Source organism: Tribolium madens, unplaced genomic scaffold (genome assembly GCF_015345945.1).
Source record: "Tribolium madens isolate multiple individuals breed KSU strain unplaced genomic scaffold, Tmad_KSU_1.1 Scaffold_20;HRSCAF=117;Tcas5.2_LG4, whole genome shotgun sequence".
Taxonomy (NCBI): Eukaryota; Metazoa; Arthropoda; class Insecta; order Coleoptera; family Tenebrionidae; genus Tribolium; species Tribolium madens.
Window position 1 is genome coordinate 6,093,123 of NW_025400985.1, and position 16,522 is coordinate 6,109,644.

Below are 16,522 nucleotides of genomic sequence, written 5' to 3' on the forward strand. Positions count from 1 at the left end.
GTGACCTAAATAAACAAAACTTTCAACCTGACATTTAAGTAAAAATGTTTAAACTCTCAAAACTCTTTAACCCGATATCGAAACATTTGCGAAATTTGCAACCTAGACTTCGATTCTCTTCAGTAAGCCCAACTCTAACTCCACAAAAAAAAACTTGACCTTTTTTCCAGGAAAGCGAAGTTCCAGTTTTTGACCACTTTTATGATTGCTTGGTGATCGGTGCTGGCGGGGCAGGGCTTCGAGCTGCCTATGGTTTGACATCGAAAGGTTTCAATACTGCTGTTGTGACAAAAATTTTCCCGACTCGGTCCCACACTGTGTCAGCTCAAGGCGGCATAAACGCAGCCCTAGGTCCACCTTAAAATTTACAAAACCTCTCCTAACACCACATTGCAGGTAACTACGAACCAGACAAGTGGTACTGGCACTTCTTCGACACCGTCAAGGGCTCCGACTGGCTAGGCGACCAAGACGCCATTCACTACATGACCAAAAATGCCCCCACTGCAATCTTAGAACTGGAAAATGTCGGAATGCCATTCTCGCGATTCAAAGACGGCAAAATATATCAGAGGGCTTTCGGGGGACAGTCTTTGGAATGTGGGAAAGGGGGCCAGGCCCATAGGACTTGTGCGGCGGCTGACAGTACTGGCCAGTTTATGCTGCACACGTTATATGGACAAGCAGTAAAATACAATTGCAAATTTTTCGTCGAGTATTTCGCTTTGGACTTGATGATGGATGAGGATAGGTGTTGTGGAGCCATTACTTGGGATTTGAGTAGTGGGACATTCCATCGCTTTTTTGCAAGGAATACTGTTATAGCGACTGGGGGGTACGAAAGGGCATATTTTTCGTGCACAACAGCGCATACTTCGACCGGAGATGGGACGGCGATGGTCTCGCGAGCGGGGCTTCCCTTGCAAGATTTGGAGTTCGTCCAGTTTCATCCCACAGGTAAATGTTGACAAATTCGGTATTTTTTGCAATTTTTTGTGAAAAAGGCATCTACGGTGTCGGGGTACTTGTGACTGAGGGAGCAAGAGGAGAAGGCGGATACATAACCAATAGTCAAGGAGAACGTTTCATGGAGCGATACGCCCCTCATGCTAAAGACTTAGCATCCCGAGACGTAGTCTCCAGAAGTTGCGCTATGGAGATCCTTGAAGGCCGAGGAGTAGGTCCCGAAAAGGACCACGTCCATTTAGAACTAATGCACTTGCCGAAAGAACTCATTAGAAAACAATTACCGGGAATTACGAACTTAGTAGCCGGTTTTGTAGGCCGCGATGTAACAAAAGAACCTATTCCTATTGTACCTACAGTCCACTATAACATGGGTGGAATCCCTACGAATTATAAGGGACAAGTTATCACCCAATCGGTATTTACTCAATTTCTAATCAAATCGATTCAATTTTATTAATTTATAGCCGGAAAAATGCGAACAATTCGTCACGGGACTTTACGCTTGTGGCGAATGTGCTTGCGTTTCAGTCCATGGAGCAAACAGACTTGGCGCTAATTCTTTACTTGAAACTGTTATTTTTGGTCGTGCTGTTGCTCATGCCATTGGCGAGTGTAACAAACCGGGCGATGACATTCCACAAGCTGAAGATGTACGATTTTATTTAAAACTGTTCGCGAATTTATAACTTTTTATAGTGGATGGGTGCAAGCGCTATTGATAATTTAGAAAAACTGAAACGGCAAAATGGCAATCGGACAGTCGGAGATTTGCGTTTGGAATTACAAAAAACGATGCAAAAATTCGCTGGAGTGTTTCGCAATCAAAAATTACTGGAGGAAGGTTGTTTGCAAGTCGCAGAGTTGTATAAGGAAATAGATAACATTAAAGTTAACGACGATTCAATGATATGGAATTCTGATCTTCTCGAAGCTTTAGAATTACAAAATTTGTTTATTAATGCCATTCAAACGATACGTGCAATGGAAATGAGAAAAGAATCACGAGGAGCCCACGCAAGAGACGATTATAAGGTATGCAACCAGATATAAACACGCATTGTTAAAATTGTTCTTTAGATAAGAATAGACGAGTATGATTATGCAAAACCGGTCGAAGGGCAGACAAAAAAATCATTTGAAGAACATTGGCGGAAACATACGTTAAGTTGGTTGGAAGTTGAAACCGGAAAAGTATGTGTTCAATTTTCGTTTAAACTTCTAACATTTTACTTTAGGTTTGTTTCACGTTCCGTCCCGTAAACGACGAGACTTTAGACGAGGACGAGTGCCCCCACGTTCCTCCAATAATCAGGGCCTACTGAATAAGTATCAATAATTATGAAAAAAATATTTATATAAATTATACAATTTTCCTGTACAACAGAAAAACAAATCTGTACAGAACCATTTGAATCTTAAACAATTCAAATTTGTTGTTACTTGAATAAAGGAATTAATAGTGAAAAGTACTCCTTCATTGAAGCAATAAATATAACAAATACATCAACAATAAAATTTATACCAACTGTTCATTGCTACTTGCTGATAAGTCAAGTAATCGCCACGCCGCTCTAGGGTCGGGTTCTGAGATATCGCGACATAACACCCAAACATAAGCAACACGCATTACTTTTTCTGGATCCCCTTCAACAACATTTCCATTGGGGTCTTTAACACACATCATTTGTTGGGAAGTAAATGAGATTATCAACACAGGGCCTTGTTCCATCACCTTTCCCATGACTAAATCAACATTATCAATGTCTAGGACTTTTGACTCGATTCTATAGCCTTTTTTGTACGCTTCTTTAATTGGAATAGCAAATAAATTAAAAGGGCCTTCATGGCACCAGTCTTTCAAGATTTCTAAATCTCCCCTAGTCATAGCTTCTAGTATATTTGGAATAATGTCAGTTTCACACTGCTTTAAAAATTTCTTTGTATCAAAAGATGGATCAATTTTACAAATTTCTGTGAGCGTTTCAGATAATTCCGTTTTCTGGAAAAGGCCCCCCATTATGTCTGACACTTTATCAGTTAAAAGCCTAGAAGCCCTGATTACAGGATTATCACTTTCGTCATATTTTAATTTCCAGTCCATTACTTTGTGGACGTAGGGGTTATTGTCCTTAAAATTCTGCCAAGATTGGTAAAATTTTGAGTCTTTGTGAAGCTCAACTCCTGTTGCTTCCAGGTTCGCTTCATAATATTTTTGGTTTTGTACTGCTGACGTTTCAGTTCTTTTCCTCAATTTTGTGGGACTTACGTAGACCCTCCCTAAACATTAATCAAAAATAAATGTCTCAAAAACGTCCAAAAAATACCTTGAATGCTAGTGGTATCAATTTCTTGCTTCACAGCTTTGGTAGCTTCAGAAATGCTTTGAAAAGCTCCAGTTTTACTTATTTCCTGTGCCTTTTCACTAATCGTGTGGGTAGTTTTGCCCAACTCTTCTGATATTTTCCCGGCTTTCTTAACAAATTCAGTTTTCTGCGCCTCATCTATCACTTCCTGAACTTTATCTTTAATTGTACTAAATTTTTCTTTGAAAACCTCGCTTCCTAAAGTAATCAATTACGACATGCCCTTACATAATCTTTGGATAGTACCTTTACTGGCCTCTTTTTCCACCGATTCAAATTTCTGACGTGCCGCTTTCAATGCTTCACTCTGTTCAAGTTTTTCAGCTTCTTCTCTAAACTTTTTTAATGAGTCTCGCATTTCCTTGTTCTTTGCCATTTCTTCTCGAAAATTATCGTATAAACGAGACAAAAAAGTCTGTCTCTTCGGCTCTCTCGAGTATTGGCGGACCTACGGCGGTTTTTATCAAAGTTCACAATTCACACGTTTGTTACACAATCTTACCACTTGTCCACCATGTCTTAATGTTTTTTGAATAATTAGGTAATTAAAACGGTACATTATTTTATAAAATCAAATGCCAAAAAAGTCTGAAAGAAAAATCAACCAATTGTACAAAATGACATAACCTTACTTTTCTTACGGACAAAAAATGTGTCAATGTTATGTAAATGAGGTTACTAACCAATTTACTTACATCCAAATAAACCGAAAGAAAAAATGTATGTTAAAGATGCTATTATTTAAAGTGATTTTAGCCAAATTTCCAAAATTAAAACAGTTTTTATCAAATACATAAGACTTGACATTAGAGAGAGTAACAGTAACTTTTACAATCATGGTTGCCTAAGCTGCATGACTTGAAATATTATATAAATCACAGTTTTTAGCATATTTCAAGATGTTATGCTTTGAAGACAAAAAAGTAACAAGTCTAATTATCATTTCGATGATCTGAATTATAGAAATCATAATTTATAGACAAAATTTGGGCCTGGTTTCATAATCCTTAGGGGATTATAAATCTACCCAGTTTCTTATTGGTAATAAATAATTTGTCAAAAACACGTGTGGTGAATTTGGGGTTAAATATTTTTTTCTAAATAACAAATTAAAGAATATCATACTTTGGAAAAATGGAAGATAAACGCTTTGCACACATTAAAACCGATCCCAAATTTCGGCGGATTCCCAAAGGAGCCCGAAAAGTTAAAATTGATAAGCGATTCCAGTCTATGTTCAAAGATAAAAAATTCAAAGTAAAATACACAGTGGATAAACGTGGAAGACCTGTAAACCACACATCAACTGAAGATCTAAAGCGTTATTATGAATTGAGTTCAAGTGAGAGTTCTTCAGAAGAGGAATCAGAAGAGCCTGGCAAGTACGTCAAAGCTCCCCAAAATGACCTAAGTGTGAAACATGTGGGCGATAAAGAGCTTCCCAATGATGTTAAGAAGAAATTGCGTGATTTAAATGTTGATTATGCCAGAGGAGAGGGAAATTTACTCAGTGAGAGTTCTTCAGATGATGAAACAGATGAAGAAGTTTCTGAAGGGGAACAGATTGAACACAACTGGGGAGAGTTGGATAACGACGCAGATAGAACAGATGAAGCTACATACAGATTAGCTGCTTGTAATCTGGATTGGGATAGGATAAGAGCGCTAGATTTGATGGTTCTCTTCAATTCATTTTTACCCCCAGGAGGAGCTGTTAAGTCAGTGGTGATTTATCCATCAGAATTTGGAAAAGAACGTATGAAGGAAGAGGAAGTGAAAGGGCCAATTGAATTAGTGGAACACAAGGAAATAGAAGAAGAGGAGACTGAAGAAGGGTCAAAATATCACATGGAAAAATTGAGGCAATACCAACTAAACAGACTAAAATACTATTATGCTGTTGTTACTTTTGACAGTGCAAATACTGCAAATAAAGTATATACAGAATGTGATGGGATGGAGTATGAATCAAGCGCGACGAAGCTTGATTTGAGATTTGTCCCAGATGATATGACTTTTGATGATGAACCTAAAGAACAATGTGACAAATTACCCGAACTTAATAAATACCAACCTAGATTCTTCACAACTACAGCCTTACAACAAGCCAAAGTTGATTTAACTTGGGATGAAACCGACCCGGACAGAATTGAAATGACTCAAAAACTCAACACTGGCAAAATTGAAGAAGTATCAGAAAATGACCTTCAGAATTTCGTTGCAGTAAGCGAAGATGAGGAAAGTGAAGATGATGAGAAAAACGTCACGTCAGACGAAGACGAAAGCAAGAATAATCCAATTGATAAATATAAACAACTTCTGCAAGAAATCGAAGAAAAAGAACAAGAGAAGAAAAGCAGAGAAATTGAAATGGAAGTAAGCTGGGGCATCGACTTGAAAGACAAAACTGAGAAACTTGTAAAGAAGAAAATTGAAAATGAAGAAGAAAAGACACCGTTCCAGAAATATCTGGATAAGCGCAAAGAGAAACGTAAGGAGAAGAAAAAGAAGAAGCAAGAAACTGAAGATTCGGATGATATACCGTCTGATATCGACATGAATGATCCATATTTTGCGGAGGAATTTAACAATCCTGAGTTCAAGAAAAAGAAATCCAAGGAGAAGAAAATTTCTCAATTAGAAGAAAATAATCCTGAATTAGAATTACTTTTGGCTAATGAAGATAACGATAATAAGAAGCATTTTAGTTTGAAGAAAATACAGAAGCAAGAAGAAGCGACTAAGAAAAAACGGAAACATAAAGAAACAGAAGAGAAGATTGACGATTTTCAAATTGATGTTAACGACGAACGATTCTCGGCCCTCTTTACGAGTCATTTGTACAATATTGACCCAACAGACCCTCATTACAAGAAGACAAAAAGTATTGAAACACTAATAAATGAAAAAATTAAAAGGCGGAAAAATGGTAGCGAGAATGAAGAGAAAGAAAAGTCGATAAAAAAAGATGCAGAATTGAGTGTTTTGGTAAAGTCTGTGAAAAGGAAAACTGAAGCGTTGAGTAAAAAGAAAAAATGATTTTTTGTACGTGCATCATTTGTATGTAAATAAACGATCCTTATAAATTTTGGTATATTATTCAATCATTACAACACATTTTTAATGTTTTTATGATACAGTAAAATTATATACAGTTTTTTACAATTACTGACAAAAAATGTTCTACATATTGAAAAGAAACATTCATGTAAGCACACATCAGTAATTCTAGTTTATAAATGTTTTCTTCAGCTTATTTCAGTATGAAATTGTTACAAAAGCTCAGATATTTCGACACCCTGATTAAATGAACATCCAAAGTTATACATTCATTTATCTACATGAAATTATACAAAAATAACGTTTAAAAACTGACGGAGGTGGTGATGCATAAAATTAGTGATAACCGCAATCTTTCCAATAAAAAAAAAATCGAAAGAAACTATTTTTATTATTTTCGGACTACATCTTTGGAAGACAAACAAACTTTAGTCCAGAGGTCTGAATCGAACGAATTTGGCGTTTATGAGAGAAAAACTAATACAACAAACAAACAACAAGAATAAAATTCTGAATATTTAACTAATTTTAACAAACTCACACCATACCCTGAGCATATGGCAACAAATACAACCATTTGACCGAATTAAGATTCTCATCTTAGCCACAGTTTCAATCTCAGAGCATCTACGCCATTTAAATAATACCTAAACAAACGTTTATCCCGAACAAAACCCAGAGCTTCATATAACTGCAAAGCCGGTTTATTGGTCACTTCTGTCTCAAGCACTACTTCGTCAGCATCGCCGACTATCATTTCTTGAATTGCTCTGCGCACCAAAGTTGACCCAATCCCCAACTTTCTGTAGTTCTGGTCCACGGCCAACATCGCAATGTAGCCTCGTTTTAGCACTTTACGATGAGCGTCTAGTTTGCAGACAATTGCACCCACACAATTATCCTTGCACATAGCCTGAAAGAAACAAGAAAAAAAATGTAATACAATTAAGTGAAAACTTACCAAAAAGCACAATTTCGGCCAGTTGTGTATAAAATAACGGTAGGTGTAGATGGAATAGGGTTCAGACAGGTCTTTTTGAATAATTTTCATAATCATTGGCATTTGCAATTCTGATTCGTACTGAACATATTCAATTGGTGGTAGCTCCTGCTTAGGCGCTAACTCGGCACTCTTCAGATCTTCCACTATCTCTGATATTTTTTCGTCACTAGAACTAGTTGCTTTATTACTACAAGACGCTATCGAGTCCTCGTTCGTAATTGTACTATTATTGCTTAAATTAAGTGATACGTCTGATTCCTGACTGGGTTCTAGCATTTTTTCATGATTCGAAATATTTTCATTTGAATCTAATTTGGTAAGTTTCGACTTTAAGTCTTTGTTAATGCCCTCGTCTTCACTTGCTTTGTCTCTTGAGGTTTCTTTCTGTGGTTTAGGTTTCTTACTTTTATGTGAATTTTCATTGTTACTAGGTATTATGTGCTCCTCGATAGAGTTTTTATCGTTTTTTTCGTTACCTTTGGTTGAATCTTGTGCATTATTCACTAGTCCGTTTACTAATCCGTTGATATTACCCTTTTTCGAATGTTTCTTTTTCAAATTCGTATCTTTCGCCTTTCCATTTAGATCATTTTTCGGTTCACAATTCGTTGAAGTGCACTTTTTTGATTTATTTATTTTATTACTGTTCTGGTTCATTTTCCCATTTATTTTTTGTTTTGCAAATAAATAATCTAAATGAGAGCATAATACAAATTATTTTTTATTTTTGCTCTAAAATAAACTCGCCAAAGCAGACATATTGACAGAAATCAACAGGGATTTTTAGGTTATTTCGAGTCTTGCTGCTGTCAATTTTTTTCTTTCCTAGAAGAAGAAAAGGGGCCCCATAAATTGACTTTGCTGCACTAATTAATCAGGTAACTAGTTTACCACTACCCTACCCACGATAAAAGTTACACTACTCACCTGGCTCAAATTTATTTAATTCTATTCAAACTTGGCCTAAACATAACCTAAGTAAATTGATTGACCAATTTCTGGTTACATAAAATCCCGTCCCATTGGTACGCATGACTAAGGCGCTACATTTGAAAAACCTCCCAGCATAATTTATTACCTCATAACTCAACCACATCACGACACTTATTTATACTTTTCGCACGTGGGTCCTTCTGAACTTGCGTAAAGTCCCAATTTATTATCACCATTTTGCATATGACTGTCAACAAGATGTATTTTTAGAGAAGGAAATATAAAATATTTGGACGTTATTTTTAAACAGGATATATCTTATTTGATTCACTTAAACTCTCAATATTTTGCCAAAAATTTTCTATTAATTTATTTTATTCAGTCATGTCTTTCCCGACGAAGGAAGATCGCAACTTGTGTTGGAGTGCTCGGGATCGGTATTGGGAATGTTTAAATAAAAACGGAATAATAGATAGTAAAGATGACAGAGGACCGTGTCTCGAATTCAGAAAACTGTACGAAAAGTCGTGCTCAGCTCAGTGGGTTAAGCATTTTGATAGAAGACGGAATTATCTGCAGTTCAAGGAAAAAATAGAAAAACATGGGTACGAACCGCTTGATGAAAGAAGCCAAGAACATTAGCTTATTTTGTTTATTAATATTAGTATAAATTGCTTTGTAAATAGTGTGGTTAACTTTAAATAAAACTAATCAGACTGTAACACTTTTTTTTACTTCAGAATTCCAAACAAATCCACAGATGATGTTAAAATATTCGAGAAAAGAAGAGTTTATCACGATATTGCTTGTTTATAGTGAAAAAAATACCTAATATGAAACCTGTCCACTATTTTTGCTAATATTTTATTTATCCACTTGCACATAATGCATATTTTGTATTACATAATAAATAAAGCACTGTAAAAATACTATTTTACGTGACTTCCTCTGGATTAATGTCTTTAGTTAAAAGCGTACTTAATTCGCCGGTATTTTGCTGATTTTGATTAATTGAGACAGTCTGTATATGTTTTCCTGGTACCATTACTAAACCCAGCATCCTTGGTTCCTCAATTGTACTATCACTATTATTCTCAGCTGGTAAATATTCGGTACATGAACCCAAAATTACATTGGCGTCTCTGTCAGTGCATAAAAAGACACCAACTAAAACTCGGCCATCAAACATCTGGATTCTGAGTGATTTGTTGAGCCAACTACGCAATTTCACAGCACCTGGAGACATCTAATACAATCAAATTAGATGAGTAGTAGAAAATTGTCATATTATTACGTTTAAAGGTTTCTGGGGCTTGTCTTCGAGGAGCGCTTGTTCCGGTAGTTCTCCTGATTCATTTTCAACTAGTGCACTTGCTGTGTCACTCATTTTTTATTCTATTAACGTAAATAAAAAAAATTAATCAAGAATATTTTTTAAACCAGCTGAAAATTGGGATAACCTCGAATTGTGGCAGGTGTCATCTGTCACAAAATTTTAACCTCACTTTTGCGGGTGTTTTTCATTGATTATAAATTAATTTCTCGTTTTTTTAATTAAAATAGGTACGTAGAGTGTAATTGGTTATTAGCCTTGCCAACTAATAGGCGGAAATTTTTAAAACATTGACTTTTTTGCATTTTATTTCATAGTACCTAATGTCTCGTTCTGGCGATATTTTGGGAATAATTCGCGGTTTACAGCTCGTGGTTGAGGCCGCCGCAAAATTACACTCTTCCGAACTCAAACACATCTGGACAAATTCGAATTATCGCGTCTTAATTCAAGACTGCATCAACCAAAGTCGAACCAACTCAAATAATGTCACTAACATCGTTTCCGAGACTGCAGACCGCGTTACCACAGTCTGCCATGGCCTTAAAGAGTACGCCTCTAATGCATCTCCTAAAGGTGAGTTGGAGTAATGACTAATATTTTTCTACCAAACCATATAAGGTCAGTGAAGGTGTGAAACCAGCATCTGGTTACAAAAACAATTCATTTCACAGATGGTTATTATCAAAATTTAAACGATGCCAGTAAGGAATTGAAACAGGCACAAAGGGCGGAAAGTGACAGGGCGCAATTTCAAATTAAATTAACCAAAAGTGATCAAGAATTGTTGAAGAAGCTAGATTTGGAACATCAGGAGAAATTGAGAAAATTAGAAATGGAACAGAGGGAAAAATCGGAACAAGAGAAGGTGAAAAAGCAAGATGAAGAGAAGCAAAAGGTGGAGAGCAAGAGCCAAATGACAACAAGTCCTAACCCAAAGTCAAAATTGAAGGTATTTAAGTGTCAGATTGTTAAAGAAAAGACTAACAATTTTTTTATAGTTGAGTGAACACTCGAAACAACGGAAAGTACCGTCGTCAAGAATAGGCCGAATGCTGTCTTTTGGAGGTCTCGCGGCCGGGCTAGGGTTTGGGACAGCAACAGAATACGCAAAAAGAACTTTTGGTTTCGGCCAATCAGCAGACCCTTCAACTCTTTTCCTCAACCCAAACAACTTAGATCGAATTGTTGATACGTTATGTAAAGTCAGAGGTATTTAATAATGCTTGTATTAAAAGTGTGTAATATGTTTTTGAAGGAGCGGCTTTAAAGCTCGGTCAATTGCTAAGCATCCAAGACGACACTGTAATCAATCCCGAATTGGCTAAAGCCTTAGAACGGGTCCGAAAATCGGCCGATTTCATGCCAAACTGGCAAGTGGAACAAGTCATGAGTGTCGAATTGGGTCCAAATTGGCGTTCTCAGTTTTCGGAATTTGATGAAAAACCTTTCGCTGCTGCGTCAATCGGTCAAGTCCATTGGGGGCGAATTAGAGACGGACGCGAAGTCGCTATCAAAATACAATATCCGGGAGTTGCGAAAGGCATTGAGAGTGATATTGATAATCTTGGCGGGATTATGAAATTTTGGGATGTTTTTCCCAAAGGAATGTTCTTGGAGAATTTAATGCGAGTGGCGAAGAGAGAGTTAGCTTGGGAGGTTGATTACAGGAGAGAAGCCGAGTGCACGAGAACTTTCCGACGATTATTAGCCCCTTACAGTGATTACTATGTACCTGAAGTTATAGGTGCGTTTCTCATTTTTTTATTTCAATAATAATTATTTTGTCTCAGATGAATTATCGACAAATCAAGTGTTTACAACTGAACTCCTAGACGGGGTTCCAGTCGACCAATTTGACATGCCGCCCGAAGACCGGCGATTCATCGCCGAAAAAATCATAGAACTGTGTTTACTAGAGTTGCTCGAGTTCAGATACATGCAAACTGATCCAAACTGGGCCAATTTCTTATACAACCCTAGAAAAAAACAAATAATGTTGCTCGATTTTGGCGCCAGTCGTGAATATTCAAAACCTTTTATGGATCAGTACGTTAAAATTCTCAAAGCGTCGTGTGACGCCGATCGTGAAACGGTTTTGCAAGTCTCGAGAGAATTGGGATTTTTGACGGGTTATGAGAGCAAGGCATGTTTTAAATAGGAATGCCTGGACAGAGATTAAATCGTGATTAATTACAGGTGATGGAAGATGCGCACGTAGACGCCGTGATGATATTAGGCGAAGTGTTCCGATGTGCCGACGCTTATGATTTCGCAGCTCAAGATATGACGGCTAGAATACAAAACTTGGTTCCTACAATGGTCACACATCGGCTGTGTCCACCTCCAGAAGAAGTGTATTCTTTACATAGGAAGTTATCAGGAGTATTCCTTTTGTGTTCAAAACTAAAAACCTCAGTTTCTTGCAGGGATAAATTCCTAAGTTTGTATAGCAAATATACTAAATCAATGTAGTTTTGTAGAGTTGGAATCTAACACGTTTTGTAACAAATTTTAAATAAAGGTTAATCAAACTGTTTGTTTGGGTTTTAATTGCGATTTTAGTGAACTGACCAATTTAATTAAAACAAAATCAGGCAAAATTATTTTGTACTGGTAATAAAACTAAAATTATATTTTAAAAACAACCAAATTAAACATTCGAATTTTGCCTACAATTATTTTCGATGTTATAACTGAAGTTATCTTCAATCTGAAGAAGAGTCACATATTTTTAATTTTTTTTATTTTGCAAATTGTAAATTAAATAAAGTCGGCTGTAGAAAGAATAGATCATTGTAACTCATTTTATCTAAGACAAGCAAGTGACTGATAACAAAAAACTGTTCAATTTTGATTGAAAAAGTATTGTAACGTTTTTAAAAATAATGAAATTATGGCTCGGGGCGTTTTTTATAATCCATCCTGTACGTAAAATGTTCCGAGAAATCGATTGGCGTCAAGAAAACTGTCAAATTCTTGATCGTTTACTTGCGATTTTCTTCAAAAATTGTTCGTCGTAGAACAATAAGCTTTTTTTGTACTAAAAAATACTAAACACAAAAAAGTTATCAACTGATAACTGTTATAAGCTACTGGTATCGAAAATCAAGCAAAATATTTACAATTAAAAATTTTAAACTTTAAATTTGAACCAAATGCCTCCTAGAGGATGATTAATATGCCCAAATACAATTTCAGAATAATAAAAAAGGTACAGTTATCGATTTTTGAATGGGAATAAGGTACAAATCACTTGGGTAATTCAAAAATGCAATAAAAACATAATTTTCTATTTAAAATAACAAAGTTGAAAGTTGCACTTTCGAAAGTGCAGTACCTAACTCATTATAGATACAAACAAAATTTTAGGTAAATATCATTGTTTGAACTTCCAACACTTTTAATGTGGAGTTTAGCCAGAACAGCCTGTATAAAATAATAATTTTTTGGTATACGATTCCGAAAATAGCTGTTTTAGAGACCCAATTGAATCAGTAAATAATAATAATAAAATGAGTTTTTTTCGTACTTAATACTTAATTCGTACAAAATAGTTATTTAAGTACTCAGTACTCAAAACACAGTTTTTCCGGATCAAAAAATCAATTTAGTTATTATGGTGGCGAAATTTTTTTAATAAATAAAATATGAAAATTCTTTTTTTGGGAAAAAGTTGTTTGTAACACGTACCTTTTTACGTTTTTGCGGACTCATCTTCTATTTTCGACGCGGCTTCGCCTCGTCCGGAAACAGCAATTCGTCCGCAAAAACTATATTTTAAGTACTTGTAACAAAAATAACTATTTTTTAATAAAAATTAATTTTGACATAAATTTTTTGTCATTTGACCCTTTTCGCTCTTCTTTTGATTCTTTTTTTCGTCCGGAACGAAAATGACGCCAAAAGTGTTTGTATTCCCTGATATCCATTTTAATTTGTTCTACTGCATAATGTATTTTTTATTTCATGAATAAATTAATGAGTTTAAAAGCTTGATTTTTTATCTCTTAAAAGTTTTTAGTCCTGGTCCCTCAAGATTAATAAAGCTCCATAAAAATAATAAACAAAATAAAGCGCCAAGAAATGAAAGAGGTTTAGGCCACAAAGAAACATTAAAGCCTCTCTCCCTTGAAGATTAACGTCCGACGTAGAACTTTAAATCCTAATTAAGCATTAAAAGTCAGACACTTTGTTTTTGCAGCACTTGCCTGGGGAGTTGACAAAAGCATTTTGGTTATAAAACGTAGCAGTTGGGCCTCTTGTGTATTGTCGGCCGTCTTTCACGGTTTCCATCAGTATAATGTCACGGAACTTTATTACCGACCCTTCTTGGCCTGGCCATTAAGCCATGACATAGATACCCTAAAATCTGCCAGCCTCACAAGTTTTTCGTCGCGCTTGGGATAAAACAGCACTTGAAATTTTATTGCCGATTATCGAACCCTTGCATAATAAAACAAGTGTTGATAAATGTACGCAATCACGTGAAATCCGAGTTATGGAAAACTCAAGTTTCATTCAACTGTTTGACTCAGCGGATGGTGAAAAATAATAACGTTCTGCATTGTGCGCTTTCGTAATTACATATTTTATGAAACGAAGTAGGAATTATTTATTCTACACAAACAAGTACACCATTGTGAAGAAAGTGCGGTTTGTTACAATTATTTCAGCTTATTTTAGGCGTCGAAAATGGAATGATGAATGACCTCTCTTAATTAAAAAAACTCACTTAGGAAACTTTTTATATCTTGTTGATTTCTCTATCCCAATTTACGTGACTCCAGCAATATAAGGTCAACTAACACTGCCTCATATTTTCTATAATAATTCTTAGTTTCTACACAATTTAATTACTTCTAGTTGTGGGTCAGAATTATTAAATCTGCTAAAAAGTAGTAAAAAAAAACCCAGCACCTATACCTTTCCAGTAATATATTTTTATCTCAGCTAATTCAAATGGAAATGAGAGAAAAATGCTCCAAAATATTATTACCTAGAGAGTTTTTGCAAACCGTAAAAATGTTTAACGTATTACGACAAATGGCCGTTGCTAAGAATTAAAAAAATAAGACGTTTACCTAAACGTTATGTTTGTTATGTTATGTTGATGTCCAATTGTCCAACCACCTAATAATAATTTAAAATTCAGACTTTTAAGGAAATTTTGCTGTCTTTGTTTCATGGAAAAACAATTATTAATGTTTTCGTTGTCATTTTCGGTTAAACATTGAAATAGGTATTAATACAAGGTGTTAAAAGAAGATTGTAAAATATTTAAGGAGATAATAGTATGGACCAAAATAAACAAAAAATTCTTAATAAACGTGGGTCCGCAAAGTAACGGTTTCGGAGATATCGAATGTGGAAATTTTTAGAATTTTTAAGCTTCTCTTTTTTGTTTGAACAGATTCAAATAAATGTTACAAAATTTTCGATATCTCCGAAACCTTTACATTGCGGACCCATATTTATTAAGACTTTTTTGTTTGTTTTGGTCTCTATTATTACCTCCTGAAATATTTTACAATTTTTTTAACACTTTGTATACTCTGTAATACAGTATGTCCAGAAAGTCGTGCACCTCCTTGAAAGAGAGTAATTGGGTAGTCCCCCAGAGCACTAAAAAAATGTTTGAAAAATTTTATCTGTCAAAAAATTTTAACATTTGACATTTTTTTATGTCTATTTAATGCTACTGATGATCTTGTAAATGTTTTATCATAATTATTTAGTAAAGGTACAAAAACTTTGCCAATAAAAGCCACAAATAACACCAAACAGAATTACAATTTAGAATACAGCTTCTTTGTTTCCTTTTCTAATAGCCTGTAGCAAAAAAACTTGGAAAATTATTTTCCCAGCAGAAATAAAATAGAGTCAAAGAGCAAAATTTAAACTCTCATAACTTCGAAATTTTTATAGATAGATTTTTTTAAATATTTTTCTTGTTGTTTAGGGCACCGCCCGATGATACAGTGTTACGGAGGTGCGCGACTTTCCGGACATGCTGTATGTATTATGGATGTAAGGCATGTCATAATAGCCGCAGATGAAAGATGGAATTGTGAAGAGAGAATTTTATGAGATTATTACATCAGCGGTTTATGTCGATTAAATTGATGACGTTTGCATAATAAGTTTAGGTGTCATAGTTAAACTTAAAAATATTAAAAGAAGTTGTAAAATTGATATATCAATACTTGAAATTAACAGATTAGTATCATAAAATTTTATAGCAAGCAGTTAGTTAATAGTTACCTAACTATTTTTCTGTGTGTAACATAACATACAGAAACTAATAAAGTATCTAACCTTGAATGTTTTTTTTTTTGTTTAAATTTATTTCAAAATGTGTCAATATTCATCATTACAGTTTCAAAGTTAGAAGTAAGGACACGACTTCAATTGATGTTTTTGAGGTTTTTATGTATTAAAAATTAAACCTTTCATTAAAACATTTTTTTACACTAAATTAAACTGGAAATAAAAAAAAACGAAAACTCTAGACGAAGTGCATCGGAAGTCAGTGCCAATGCTGTCGCAACAACCTCTATTTTCAGCCGCTGCAGTCGTAGATGTTTGTTGTTTTAATAATTAAAGACACATTTTACTGAGAGCAAATATTATAACCCGTTATAACCTACATATATTTAACATCGTTGTTTTGTAACAAGATTTTTTTTAGTTTTTTTATTATTTAATTAAGATAAAAACATCAATAGGTTTTTTGCAGAGCTCCATCTTCGAGCAATGAGATGAAGTTTCGATCGATAATGAGCTAATAAGTAATAACCAATAACCTGCAAATGCGAGACGAGTATCTAATTTTGATAATTTGTAATTCTTGTAAATTGC

At 34.9% G+C, this 16,522-nt stretch overlaps 7 protein-coding genes across 10 annotated transcripts; 4 read left to right on the forward strand and 3 right to left on the reverse strand.

Annotated features, from left to right (window-relative positions):
- The first annotated feature begins 15 nt into the window (after positions 1–15).
- On the forward strand, positions 16–2,429 carry LOC123005852 (succinate dehydrogenase [ubiquinone] flavoprotein subunit, mitochondrial-like). The gene is made up of 8 exons (XM_044399861.1): positions 16–122; positions 171–351; positions 397–957; positions 1,005–1,384; positions 1,434–1,619; positions 1,666–2,001; positions 2,047–2,160; positions 2,205–2,429. Exons 1-8 carry the CDS (start codon positions 45–47, stop codon positions 2,289–2,291), a joined length of 1,923 nt encoding a protein of 640 aa, XP_044255796.1. The 5' UTR covers positions 16–44; the 3' UTR covers positions 2,292–2,429.
- Positions 2,306–4,153, reverse strand: LOC123005855 (mitochondrial import inner membrane translocase subunit TIM44). 2 transcript variants are annotated; one of them, XM_044399866.1, is made up of 5 exons: positions 4,028–4,153; positions 3,835–3,920; positions 3,579–3,780; positions 3,294–3,530; positions 2,306–3,246 (listed from the first exon to the last, which is right to left on the reverse strand). In XM_044399866.1, exons 2-5 carry the CDS (start codon positions 3,889–3,891, stop codon positions 2,486–2,488), a joined length of 1,257 nt encoding a protein of 418 aa, XP_044255801.1. In that variant the 5' UTR covers positions 3,892–3,920; positions 4,028–4,153; the 3' UTR covers positions 2,306–2,485. The 2 variants fall into 2 exon arrangements, with proteins under 2 accessions (XP_044255801.1, XP_044255802.1); XM_044399867.1 differs by having other exon boundaries at positions 4,016–4,064.
- A 139-nt stretch (positions 4,154–4,292) lies between these two features.
- Positions 4,293–6,442, forward strand: LOC123005853 (ESF1 homolog). The gene has a single exon (XM_044399862.1). The coding sequence runs from the start codon at positions 4,467–4,469 to the stop codon at positions 6,369–6,371; it is 1,905 nt and encodes a 634-aa protein (XP_044255797.1). The 5' UTR covers positions 4,293–4,466; the 3' UTR covers positions 6,372–6,442.
- A 322-nt stretch (positions 6,443–6,764) lies between these two features.
- Positions 6,765–8,417, reverse strand: LOC123005856 (N-alpha-acetyltransferase 30). Its single transcript, XM_044399868.1, has 3 exons — positions 8,323–8,417; positions 7,354–8,220; positions 6,765–7,305 (listed from the first exon to the last, which is right to left on the reverse strand). The coding sequence occupies exons 2-3, from the start codon at positions 8,050–8,052 to the stop codon at positions 6,988–6,990; spliced, it is 1,017 nt and encodes a 338-aa protein (XP_044255803.1). The 5' UTR covers positions 8,053–8,220; positions 8,323–8,417; the 3' UTR covers positions 6,765–6,987.
- LOC123005858 (cytochrome c oxidase assembly factor 6 homolog) lies at positions 8,151–9,050 on the forward strand. Its single transcript, XM_044399871.1, has 2 exons — positions 8,151–8,273; positions 8,711–9,050. The coding sequence occupies exon 2, from the start codon at positions 8,713–8,715 to the stop codon at positions 8,968–8,970; it is 258 nt and encodes an 85-aa protein (XP_044255806.1). The 5' UTR covers positions 8,151–8,273; positions 8,711–8,712; the 3' UTR covers positions 8,971–9,050.
- A 13-nt stretch (positions 9,051–9,063) lies between these two features.
- Positions 9,064–10,176, reverse strand: LOC123005857 (N-alpha-acetyltransferase 38, NatC auxiliary subunit). 2 transcript variants are annotated; one of them, XM_044399870.1, is made up of 3 exons: positions 9,982–10,176; positions 9,623–9,723; positions 9,064–9,574 (listed from the first exon to the last, which is right to left on the reverse strand). In XM_044399870.1, exons 2-3 carry the CDS (start codon positions 9,713–9,715, stop codon positions 9,263–9,265), a joined length of 405 nt encoding a protein of 134 aa, XP_044255805.1. In that variant the 5' UTR covers positions 9,716–9,723; positions 9,982–10,176; the 3' UTR covers positions 9,064–9,262. The 2 variants fall into 2 exon arrangements, with proteins under 2 accessions (XP_044255805.1, XP_044255804.1); XM_044399869.1 differs by having other exon boundaries at positions 9,789–10,176.
- Positions 9,623–12,200, forward strand: LOC123005854 (atypical kinase COQ8B, mitochondrial). 2 transcript variants are annotated; one of them, XM_044399865.1, is made up of 7 exons: positions 9,771–9,891; positions 9,979–10,237; positions 10,336–10,613; positions 10,663–10,873; positions 10,920–11,408; positions 11,455–11,807; positions 11,861–12,200. In XM_044399865.1, the coding sequence occupies exons 2-7, from the start codon at positions 9,985–9,987 to the stop codon at positions 12,134–12,136; spliced, it is 1,860 nt and encodes a 619-aa protein (XP_044255800.1). In that variant the 5' UTR covers positions 9,771–9,891; positions 9,979–9,984; the 3' UTR covers positions 12,137–12,200. The 2 variants fall into 2 exon arrangements, with proteins under 2 accessions (XP_044255798.1, XP_044255800.1); XM_044399863.1 differs by having other exon boundaries at positions 9,623–10,237.
- The last annotated feature ends 4,322 nt before the right edge of the window (positions 12,201–16,522 follow it).

What these genes read in the sequence shown, in the direction of transcription:
- LOC123005852 (XM_044399861.1), top strand. Translation starts at nt 45, where the DNA reads ATGTTTAAACTCTCAAAACTCTTTAACCCGATATCGAAACATTTGCGA. An exon ending in CGTCCAGTTTCATCCCACAG is followed by an intron (nt 958 to 1,004) that starts GTAAATGTTGAC and finishes TTTGTGAAAAAG; the next exon opens with GCATCTACGGTGTCGGGGTA. An exon ending in ACGCAAGAGACGATTATAAG is followed by an intron (nt 2,002 to 2,046) that starts GTATGCAACCAG and finishes ATTGTTCTTTAG; the next exon opens with ATAAGAATAGACGAGTATGA.
- LOC123005857 (XM_044399870.1), bottom strand. Translation starts at nt 9,715, where the DNA reads ATGAGTGACACAGCAAGTGCACTAGTTGAAAATGAATCAGGAGAACTA. An exon ending in AGCCCCAGAAACCTTTAAAC is followed by an intron (nt 9,575 to 9,622) that starts GTAATAATATGA and finishes TGATTGTATTAG; the next exon opens with ATGTCTCCAGGTGCTGTGAA.
- LOC123005853 (XM_044399862.1), top strand. Translation starts at nt 4,467, where the DNA reads ATGGAAGATAAACGCTTTGCACACATTAAAACCGATCCCAAATTTCGG.
- LOC123005854 (XM_044399863.1), top strand. Translation starts at nt 9,985, where the DNA reads ATGTCTCGTTCTGGCGATATTTTGGGAATAATTCGCGGTTTACAGCTC. An exon ending in CTATGTACCTGAAGTTATAG is followed by an intron (nt 11,409 to 11,454) that starts GTGCGTTTCTCA and finishes ATTTTGTCTCAG; the next exon opens with ATGAATTATCGACAAATCAA. An exon ending in TGACGGGTTATGAGAGCAAG is followed by an intron (nt 11,808 to 11,860) that starts GCATGTTTTAAA and finishes GATTAATTACAG; the next exon opens with GTGATGGAAGATGCGCACGT.
- LOC123005855 (XM_044399866.1), bottom strand. Translation starts at nt 3,891, where the DNA reads ATGTACCGTTTTAATTACCTAATTATTCAAAAAACATTAAGACATGGT. An exon ending in GGAAAAAGAGGCCAGTAAAG is followed by an intron (nt 3,531 to 3,578) that starts GTACTATCCAAA and finishes TGATTACTTTAG; the next exon opens with GAAGCGAGGTTTTCAAAGAA. An exon ending in TGATACCACTAGCATTCAAG is followed by an intron (nt 3,247 to 3,293) that starts GTATTTTTTGGA and finishes ATTAATGTTTAG; the next exon opens with GGAGGGTCTACGTAAGTCCC.
- LOC123005856 (XM_044399868.1), bottom strand. Translation starts at nt 8,052, where the DNA reads ATGAACCAGAACAGTAATAAAATAAATAAATCAAAAAAGTGCACTTCA. An exon ending in GGCCGAAATTGTGCTTTTTG is followed by an intron (nt 7,306 to 7,353) that starts GTAAGTTTTCAC and finishes TGTTTCTTTCAG; the next exon opens with GCTATGTGCAAGGATAATTG.
- LOC123005858 (XM_044399871.1), top strand. Translation starts at nt 8,713, where the DNA reads ATGTCTTTCCCGACGAAGGAAGATCGCAACTTGTGTTGGAGTGCTCGG.